The sequence below is a fragment of the Sapajus apella genome, unplaced genomic scaffold (assembly GCF_009761245.1).
Source record: "Sapajus apella isolate SASKATOON/1434 unplaced genomic scaffold, GSC_monkey_1.0 scaffold20, whole genome shotgun sequence".
NCBI lineage: Eukaryota > Metazoa > Chordata > Mammalia > Primates > Cebidae > Sapajus > Sapajus apella.
In genome coordinates, this window is record NW_022436960.1 from 1,480,847 (window position 1) to 1,491,359 (window position 10,513).

General features: G+C 41.9%; 1 protein-coding gene across 1 annotated transcript in view; it reads right to left on the reverse strand.

Annotated features, from left to right (window-relative positions):
* The window catches only part of DYNC1H1 (dynein cytoplasmic 1 heavy chain 1), an 85,381-nt gene that overhangs the window by 67,702 nt on the left and 7,166 nt on the right, over positions 1 to 10,513 (reverse strand). The window contains exons 2-5 of the mRNA XM_032287364.1: positions 5,836 to 5,923; positions 2,491 to 2,664; positions 1,999 to 2,254; positions 1,450 to 1,636 (exon numbers count right to left, since the gene is read on the reverse strand). Coding sequence (XP_032143255.1) covers positions 1,450 to 1,636; positions 1,999 to 2,254; positions 2,491 to 2,664; positions 5,836 to 5,923 — 705 coding nt within the window. The remainder of the gene's footprint in view (positions 1 to 1,449; positions 1,637 to 1,998; positions 2,255 to 2,490; positions 2,665 to 5,835; positions 5,924 to 10,513) is intronic.

Sequence of the window (10,513 nt, forward strand, 5' to 3'; positions counted from 1 at the left end):
GGGTTCAGGCAATTCTCCTGCCTCAGCCTCCTGAGTAGCTGGGATTACAGCCACGCGCCACCATGCCCAGCTAATTTTTTTTTGTATTTTTAGTAGAGACGGGGTTTCACCATGTAGACCAGGATGGTCTCGATCTCTTGACCTCGTGATCCACCCGCCTCGGCCTCCCAAAGTGCTGGGATTACAGGCTTGAGCCACCGCGCCCGGCAGTTTTAAAGTTTTTAAAAGAATTTAAAAATAATCATAATAATGACTGCAAGCGGTGGCTCACATCTGTAATCCTAGCACTTTGGGAGGCCAAGGCAGGAAGATTGCTTGAGACTAGGAGTTCGATACCAGCATGGGCAACATGGCAAGGCCGCATTTCTACAAAAATTTAAAAATTAGTTGGACATGGTGGTGCATCCCTGTAGTCCCAGCTACTTGGGTGGCCGAGGTGGGAGGATTGCTTGAGCCTGGGAACTCAAGGCAGCAGTGAGCTATGATCATGCCACTGTGCGCCAGCCTGGGCAACAAAAAGTGAGACCCCCCCATCTGTTAAAAAATAAATTTTAAAAAGAAAAAAAAAAACAAAACATTACTGGCACTGTTCTCCACTCAGAAAACTAAATTCATTTTGGCTACTTATCAGAATAGGGAGGAAGACAAAGAAGAGAAAGCGGCAAGTAAAAAGAGGAAGAGAAAGTGGTACTGACCAGCTCTTCGGCCACAATCCTCTGGGCAAATAACTTCTGCTTTACTTAAACCACCTTCTTGCCTGGCCTGTGAAAAGCACACCTGACTTTGTGCTAACAGTACAGCCAACTATTAGCTCCATGAGATGACTCATGGAGCCCGGCGGGGGGGAAACAGGAGGGAATCTGGAGGAGGGAATCTGTGCTATATCTAGAGACTGTTTCATGTTCTTAAAACCCCTGAAGGAAACGGGGAAAGGTAGGTATGTAGGAGAGTGATTTTCATGACTTGGAACTGAGGAAAGATAAGATGTGATGTAAGAGAGGAAATCGTTAAAAACGACAGTACATCTCCGAAAACTACAGTTTTCAGCCAGGTGTGGTGGCTCATGCCTGTAATCCCAGCACTCTGGGAGGCCAACGTGGGCAGATCACGAGGTCAGGAGATGGGGACCATCCTGGCTAACATGGTGAAATCCCACCTCTACTAAAAATACAAAAAAATTAGCCAGGTGTGGTGGCACATGCCTGTAGTCCCAGCTATTTGGGAGGCTGAGGCAAGAGAATTGCTTGAACCCAGGAGGTGGAGGTTGTGGTGAGCCAACATCTCACCACTGCACTCCAGCCTGGGCAACAGAGCCAGACTTTTTCTCGCCTCCCAAATAGCTGGGACTACAGGCAAAAGAGTAATCTATAGTTTTCCAAATTATCAAATAAGATCTCATAAAAGCCAGATCAATAACTTACTAATCAGATTATTAGCTCTAGTTGTTACCTGTGTCAGTGTCAAAGCTAACAGTGGCATGGAAGCGTTTGCCATGCTTCAAGATATCCAGAGTCAAGAGAACTTCCGGGCTCTCCCGTTTCTCCTGGATGCGGTATAACGCACGCTCCAAGTTCAGCCAAAAACTAATTTCCTGTAAGGCAGTTCCTGATGCAGGGTCTCGATCCAGTTTGGTCACCTTTGAAGATAAAATAACATCCGAGGGTATTCACTATTTAAACAAAGGTAGAAAAAGTATCATTAACTAAACACATGCATTACAAATTAGTTTCAAAATTTCAAGTAGATTTCCTTCCCTGTAAATCAAAAGTGGTCTGATTTAAAATCAAAGGTATGAGACTGCTGAGATTAATACTCTATCAGGGTGACTATTTAAGCAATCTCACGCTGTCCCCTGACCATTCCACCCAGACCAGGGCCAGTCCTCCACTGAACAGCCCCAGGACCAGGCGGCACCACTAACAAGTTATCACAGAATTTACCTCACAAAGATACTAAAGAGTAACACAGTTTACATAACTTTCAATCCTGTGCTCTTACTTTTTGAATTTCTCGGATCCAGCGGTTAACCCCAGATTGTAACTGATTAAGAAATGTTGGGTCTTCGACCTTGTCTCCAAAGTCTGTAACTTTTGGCTTTTCTCCACGCTCATAACACTGTTTTGCCACATTTGTGATAATGGGATGAATTGGCAGGCTGATCTCAGGAATTTCAATATTTTGCTGCAAGTGAAGGAGTCCCATTTCAAGTTCTGCAATCTTCTTTTCAACCGAAGGAGCCATTTTATCACCATCCCTAAAAAGAGATGAAATGCCTCAAAATTTAGTGTACTATTGGTCTCCAAAGAGATTCTATCATTTCAGGTCTGTCAAACAGTAATGACACACATATTTATTAATGCACAGAGTTTATATCCCCTTGGTTCACTAGCTTTCCGTCCCAATGCCCAAGTTTTACACCAAGTTCTATACTACCTTGTGAACATTAAGTGAAATATAACGTTCAAACCACAGAAGGAAAATGGTTTTTACCTGTCTGCCTTGCCAGACTCTCTAATATAGGACTTAAAAAAAGGAGCCACTGCATTGCTAATGAAAGAATGTAATGTTTCGTAGGGTGAGTCTTCACTGAGTGTAAGGACTCGGAGCTGAGAAGATACAGGTTTATCCGCATCAATCACAGGAGTACGTTTAATGAATGCCAAGCTAAAAAGGAAAGCAAAAGAAGAAATTAGAAAAGTTACTTTCCTAATTAGGCTTATTACTTTAAAAATCTTACTAAGAATACACTGAAGTGTTGCTTTTCTAACAGTGAAATGTACTGCTTGTCTTTCTTTAGTACATGAGAGCTACTGAATCAAGGTTATGGTTATAGAATGTGAACAAACAGGAAACCAGGCAAAGTTAACTTGTCTCGTATATGGGTTGAATTCACAATATTGGCCTAAAACTAACCTGCCCTAGAAATACAAGTTATAAGCCAAGAAATACTTAAATTTGATCTTATACTAATTTGAAACATTTATTTACTGTACTAAGTAAACAAAAGTTGCTCACTGATTAAGGTGACAAGAGGCCATTCCAGGCTCCCCTGAGTCTGGTTCTACTCAGCTCTTCCTGTTTCACCTCCTGCTATGCATCCTCTTCCCCACCCTGAGACACCTCTTAGACCAGAAAACATATGATGTGCTGTGTGTCTTTGCTTAAGAAATCTATATTTATCTGCTGAAATTCTAACTCTCAAACTCAATTCCAGTGTGACCTCTTCTATGGGCTTCCCCTACTCAGAAGCAGTCTCTCCAGTCTTCATGTTTCCATTGTATTTTGACAAGTATTACAATTAGTTATGTATCTGCCAATCTTTCTCCCGAAGGCAAGCTTCTTGGGAATAGAAAGCAGGTTTTATTTCTTTGTATATTCCTCTATACCTGCTGCCATACCTTGCACACAACAGGCACTCAATGTTGGTCAAATTAATGCCTTCAAGATCATGAATAAAGTTTGAATTTTCTAATTCCCTTGTGAGTACTTTAGATACAATACTTCATAGATTTGGCTCGGTGGTTCACACCTGTAATCCTAGCACTTTGGGAGGCTGAGGCGGGCAGATTCCCTGAGGTCAGGAGTTCGAGACCAGCCTGGCCGACATGGCAAAACCCTAGCTCTACGAAAAATACAAAAATCAGGCTGGGCGCAGTGGCTCACACCTGTAATCCCAGCACTCTGGGAGGCCAAGGTGGGCGGATAACTTGAAGAAGTTATTTGAAAACTTCGAAACACTGACTCTACTAAAAATTCAAGAATTAGTTGGGCATGGTTGTACATGCCTGTAATCCCAATTATTCAGGAAGCTGATGCAGGAGAATCACTTGAACCTGGGAGGCAGAGGTTGCAGTGAGCCGAGATCGCACCATTGGACTCCAGGCTGGACGACAAAGCGAGACTTCGTCTCAAAAAAAATAATAACAACAATTTTTTTAAAAATTAGCTGGGTGTGGTGGTAGGCGCCTGTAATCCCAACTATTCAGGAGGCTGAAGCAGGAGGACTGCTTAAGCCTGGGAGGAAGAGGCTGCAGTGAGCCAAGATTGCCCAACTGCACTCCAGCCAGGGCAACAGAGTGAGACTCTGTCTCAAATTAAACAAACCGGCACTGGTGGCTCACGCCTGTAATCCCTGCACTTTGGCAGGCCGAGGCGGGTGGATCATGAGGTCAGGAGATCAAGAGCATCCTGGCCAACATGGTGAAACCCTGCCTCTATTAAAACAATACAAAAATTAGGCAGGTGTGGTGGCAGGTGCCTACAGTCTCAGCTACTTGGGAGGCAGAGGCAGGAGAATCGTATGAACCAGGGAGGTAGAGGTTGCAGAGAGCCAAGATGGTGCCATTACACTCCAGCCTGGTGACAGAGTGAGACTCCCTCTCAAAAAACAAACAAACAACCCAAAATAATTTTATATAACTGTAAAAAGTCAATGGAACTTTCCGATGTAACATACTGAGAAAGAACAAAGTCACAATAGCATTTCTGACAAAATAGTATAACCTGAATCTAAACATCAGGCAAACCCAACTGAGGAATGTTCCATGAAACTATTTGTTTACAAATGTCAAACATGTCAGTGTCATAAAAGGTACACAAAGGCTGAAGTACTACTCCAGATTAAAGGCAATTAGAGCGACAAGAAACTAAAGTGTGATCCTGGACTGGACTCAGAATTGGGAAATTTACTATAAGGGATATTGAGACAATCTGAACATGTACCATAATTAGAGAATACTGCAGCAATCTTACACTTCTTGAATTTGATCACTGTACTGAGGCTATGAATGAGAATGTCCTTGTTCTCAGGAAAGCACACAAGTATTTAGGGATAAAGGCACATACTGTCTATAAGCAACTGTCAAATGATTCAGGGGAAAAATGATAATGCAAGAGTGGCAAACATTAACAACTGATATCTGCGAGTTCTATATAGTATTCATACAACTCTTCCGTAACCTGAGATACTCAAAATAAGTTTAAAAAACACCAATGCAGAATCCATTATGACATTTACATATTTAAATTTGGATATGTCTACTAGAGTATAAATTAGCATGATCTTTCTGAAAGGTGGAAAATCTGGTAACATGCATTAAAAATTTTAATGATGTTTTATATGTGAACTAGTAATGCTGCCTTTAGGATTCATCCTAAAAAGAATCAAACCTGTGCATAGAACATATACTAGTTATTTGTAATAATGAAAAATCAGATATCCAGCTGTCCCTTGGTATACATGGGAAACTGGTTCCAGGACTCCCTGGGACGCCAAAATCTGCAAATGTTAAGTCGGTTACATAAAATGCACAGTATTTGCATATAACCTATGCACATCTTCCTGTATACTTTAAACCATCTCTAGATTCCTTATAATCTCTAACACAATGTAAACACCACATAACTAGTTGTTATACTGGTTTTTATCTGCTTTTTAATTTTTGTATTGTATGTATTGTTTTTGCCCCCAAATATTTTCTACCTGTGGTTGGTTGAATCTGCAGATGCGGAACCGCAGATTTGGAGGGCCAACTGTATTCTGAGTATCATCAAGCATGTTAAATATATTATAGCTCAAACACAAGATAGATGCCATGATACGTCAATTAAAAGGACATTATTTTAGAATTTATACTGTTTTGGAAATCCTCTTAATTTGAAGACATGAAATCAAAGACACTGAATTTAAAGACCAGAAACTTTGAATGTTTTCTTAACGTGTTAAGATATATATTAATTCTCTTAGTAAGAATTTCTGAGTTTGAAAAGAAAAAAGATTCATATTAATTCTCACAAATTTATAATCTGAGATAATGGTATATTCATACTACTCACCTATTGGATTTAACCCCATAATGAATGTCTATATTGATGTTATAGGAAATGAATTCTTTTTCTTCTTCTCCTTCATCACCAACGTCCTCTACAAATCATAACAAATGTATCAAATTAATATGAACATTTCCAATTTCTTATTAATCAACTGCTTAGACAATGACTATCCTCTCCCCACTCCCAACCTGACATATAAACACCTATATGACTTGGCACTATTTTTCTCTTCCTATCCATTTTTTTTCTGATTCTTGACTTTGCTATGTGACTTTGGGCAAGGTGGTTAAATTCCTGACTTTCTTGTCTGTAAAGCGCTGTAGTGTGGGCATCCTAGGGCTTCTGCAAGGATTACCGAGTTGACGCAAGAAAGCACTGGAACGGGGCCTGGCCGTGGGCAGTGCTAGCCGGTGCTGGCTGTGGCCAAGTTCTCAGCATCCCACCCCAGTAGCTCATCCATTGTGCTTCAAACACAGATGTCACTTTCCACCACTGCTCTCAAGTATATTCTGCTCAGCTGTTAACTCAGCACCACTGGGCGATGGGCATTTTACTAAGCACCTTATAGCTATCATACATTTAACCCTATGGGGTTGGTGACTATTATTATCCTTGTTTTCTTGGTAAGGAATATCAGTAACTTGCCCACAGGCACTTGGCTGGGAAGCAACAATGTGAGGATTCAGAAGTTTGTGATTCCAAAGTCTAGGCTCCTCACCAGGATGTAGCATGGCCAGTTTTCATCAAGGCCAGACCCAGGGCAAACCCCAATCAAAAAAACTATCAAGAAACGTCCCCAGGGTCACCGAGAAGCATTTGTCTAGCCTTTCCCTTTGCTGCACCACAGCACTTATCTGAGTCCGCTCGGGGTTTGACTTATAAATGTATCTTCCTTCCCAACTTGAAGTCAGGAGTTCAGTACCAGGCTGGCCAACATGGTGAAACCCTGTATCTACTAAAAATTCAAAAATTAGCCGGGCGTGGTGGTGGGTGCCTCTAATCCCAGCTATTTGGGAGGCTGGGGAGAGAGAATTGTTTGAACCTGGGAAGTGCAGGTTGCAGTGAGCTGAGATCTGTTTCAAAAATAAAAAATAGGCTGGGCGCAGTGGCTCACGCCTGTAATCCCAGCACTTTGAGAGGCTGAGGTGGGCGGATCATGAGGTCAGGAGATCGAGACCATCCTGGCCAACATGGTGAAACTCCGTCTCTACTAAAAAATACAAAAATTAACTGGGGATGATGGCGCGCACCTGTAGTCCCAGCTACTTGGGAGGGTGAGGCAGGAGAATTGCTTGAACCTGGGAGGTGGAAACTGCAGTGAATTGAGATTGTGCCACTGCACTCCAGCCTGGCACCTGGCGACAAAGCAAGACTCTGTCTAAAAATAATAAATAAATAAATAATTAGAGTATCTATCAAGAGAACATTTATTCTTCCAAATTACTGTTTTGGGTATAATTTTATGAAGAGAAAGGAGTAGGTGGCAGAACATTCTAGTATGCCAGATACTTCCTAAGCTATTTTAAAAAATGACTATTTAAAAAACTAAAGAAATCAACATTTTTCTAACCACTCAAATGTAGCTAGATCACAAGAGAAATCATACTGCCTGAAATCAGCCACACATGATTACAACCTGTAAAATGCAAGCATACAGACAGAGAATAAAGAAATATCTCCAAACTGAACGGCTGTCAAAGTAGTGGGATGATTTTCTCCCTCAATTTTCTGGACTTTTCCATAATATTGTTCTATCATTTATATTAAAGATGCCATCAAAGTAACACCAAAACAATATATAGAAAATAAAATTAGCATTCTATCATGATCAAAGGAAATCACTGATGCAACTAAAATATGGCTTCTTAACTCTGAATCATTTCTTCCCCCCCATAAAGGCTCATCATTAATACAAACAAAATTATGCAGAAATTGCACAGTCCGGACACAGCATCTAAGCACATGGCCTGTACTTCCTAATGCAAACCGGGTTAAGGGAACTAGGCACCATTCCAAGAGATGAGTCACTGCTGTGTGGCCAGCCCCAGCTCTGGACTGGGAATACTGCAATGCAGTAGAATGCTGCTTTGGCTCAGGAAGGCACACCCCGTGACATAATCCTCAGACAGCGATAATGCAAACAGACATTCCCTGCTGCTTTGTTAAATTCCAACTTCTCTTGATAATAACTTATGGAAGTCACTATGAATCAGTCATAGAAAACATCCTGGACCAGTCTTTTTGCGCATATTCCCCATAAAGACACAGATCAAACCCCGTTGAGTATGTCTGACTCCCATTTACAGACACACAATTTAGGACATTGTTTCAAAAACTGCCATCAAATAATAATCTTTCTACTTCTGTAGAAACTTTAAAAAAAATTGTCCAGAGGAGGAAAGACACTTGATTATTAATTTTTAATAACAGAGGCTATTAACCCTGTTATATTTAGAAGCTTACATATAAACACAATCTGAATGTTTTATTAGGTAATATCACTTTCAGTAAAATTTGAATCCATTTCCTGATGCTTGATAAAGTTACTAGTTATACAAAGTTACTGTTAATATGTAACAGACCAATACTGTACTATCTGCCCACGCCGTCAAAGAATCAAAGTACTGGGCCTGCTGCATGAGTCCCTTCCCTGCAAGCTACACTGATACAGATTACAACAACTTGTCAACACTTCTTTGGTTAGCTTCTGAGAGTTTACTGAATTTCTAGAGATGTTCAAAATGGCACTGAGCACTAATCTGCATATACCTTCATTGAAAAACTAATGTATTTCAAACTACTAGTAACTTGTATCATTAAACTGTGAATTAGGTAAGCATTACATTACATCTCTTTTTTTTTTTTTTTTTTTTTTTGAGACAGGGTCTCACTCTGTCACCCAGGCTGGAGTGCAGTGGTGCAATCACAGCTCATTGCAGCCTCAACCCCTCTGGGCTCAAGTGATACTAACTCAGCCTCCTGAGTAGCTGGGACTAGAAGGTGTGCATTGCCACACCTGGCTAACTTTTGTATTTTTTGTAGAAACAGAGTTTCTCCATGTTGCCCAGGCTGGTCTTGAACTTCTGAGCTCAAGTGATCCACCTGCCTCAGCCTCCCAAAGTGCTGGGATTACAGGCATGAGCCACTGCAGTTGGCCAGCATTATGTCTTCTTTAATGAAATATAAAAACTATGCAATTTCAATTACCTTAAGAATTATACCACCCTTGGCTGGGCATAGGGGCTCAAGCCTGTAATCCCAGTACTTTGAGGGGCCAAGGTGGGTGAATCACTTGAGCTCAGGAGTTTTGAGATCACTCTGGGCAAGATGGTGAAGCCCAATCTCTACAAAAAAATACAAAAATTAGGGCATGTGAGCACAGGAGACTGAGGCTGCAGGGAGCCAAGACTGCACCACTGCACTCCAACCTGGGTGACAGAGCAAGATCCTGTCTCAAAAAAAAAAAAACAAAGATACGGCCCTCTCCTGAGTAAACAGGGCATGCTCTCTCAAAGCTGGTGAACGGGCCATTGGAAAAGGGACAAAGCACACTGGTAAAGTGCCAGGCAAGGCTGCCCGACTCCTGCACCCTTGCTCATTCCCTCATGTACTCTTCCCTCCCAACTTTCTCCCAGCCACAGAGCAAGTCTCTCCTTGGTCTCGAAACCATTCATTTCCTTTGGCCCACACATACTACCAAATTACAGGTTAAATGTTCCTGGGGTTCTCTTTATCTTTTGTCTTCTTTCCCTTTCAAAATCCCAAACATGGGCCAGGCACGGTGGCTCATGCCTGTAATCCCAGCACTTTGAGAGGCTGAGGTGGGTGGATCACCTGAGGTCAGGAGTTTGAGACCATCCCGGCCAACATGGTGAAACCCCATCTCTACTAAAAACACAAAAATTAGCCAGGCGTGGTGGCGGGCGCCTGTAATCCCAGCTACTCAGAAGGCTGAGACAGGAGAATTGCTTGAACCCAGGAGGCAGAGGTTGCAGTGAGCCAAGATAGCGTCCTGCTTGGGTGACAGAGCAAGACGCCGTCTCAAAAAAAAAAAAAAAACCCCAAACATACTAGTACCACATTATTTTGGGCAATCACTACCGCACATGTCCTCCCATCATTTCCCTGCTTTAGTTTTCCCCCTTTCTTGTCTCTGATGCTTTCCTTGCCACCTGGACGTCCACCCTTTTCATCCTTCTTCTGAGGAGCCGTGACTTCTTTGCCATAACCACTCCCTGCTCTGAAACAAGGCTCAGAAGATGAGAAAGTCTGAGCATTCTCCACCTGAAGACTTCCATTGTAACATCATTAGGAGCATGCAGCGAGCATGAGACCCCATATCATACTTATTTAATGTAAACTGGAGTTCATTTTGGTATTTCCAGAAAAGAAAAGAAAAAAGAATTAAAAAAAAACCTAGTAAGTTATTAAAACTTAGGGAGCTTAAGACTTGGTAGTTTTTAAGTTACTACTAATTCAAAAGAAATAACTGATATGAAATAGATTAAAACAGGCCGGGCACGGTGGCTCAAGCCTGTAATCCCAGCACTTTGGGAGGCCGAGGCGGGTGGATCACGAGGTCAAGAGATCGAGACCATCCTGGTCAACATGGTGAAACCCCGTCTCTACTAAAAATACAAAACATTAGCTGGGCATGGTGGCGCGTGCCTGTAATCCCAGC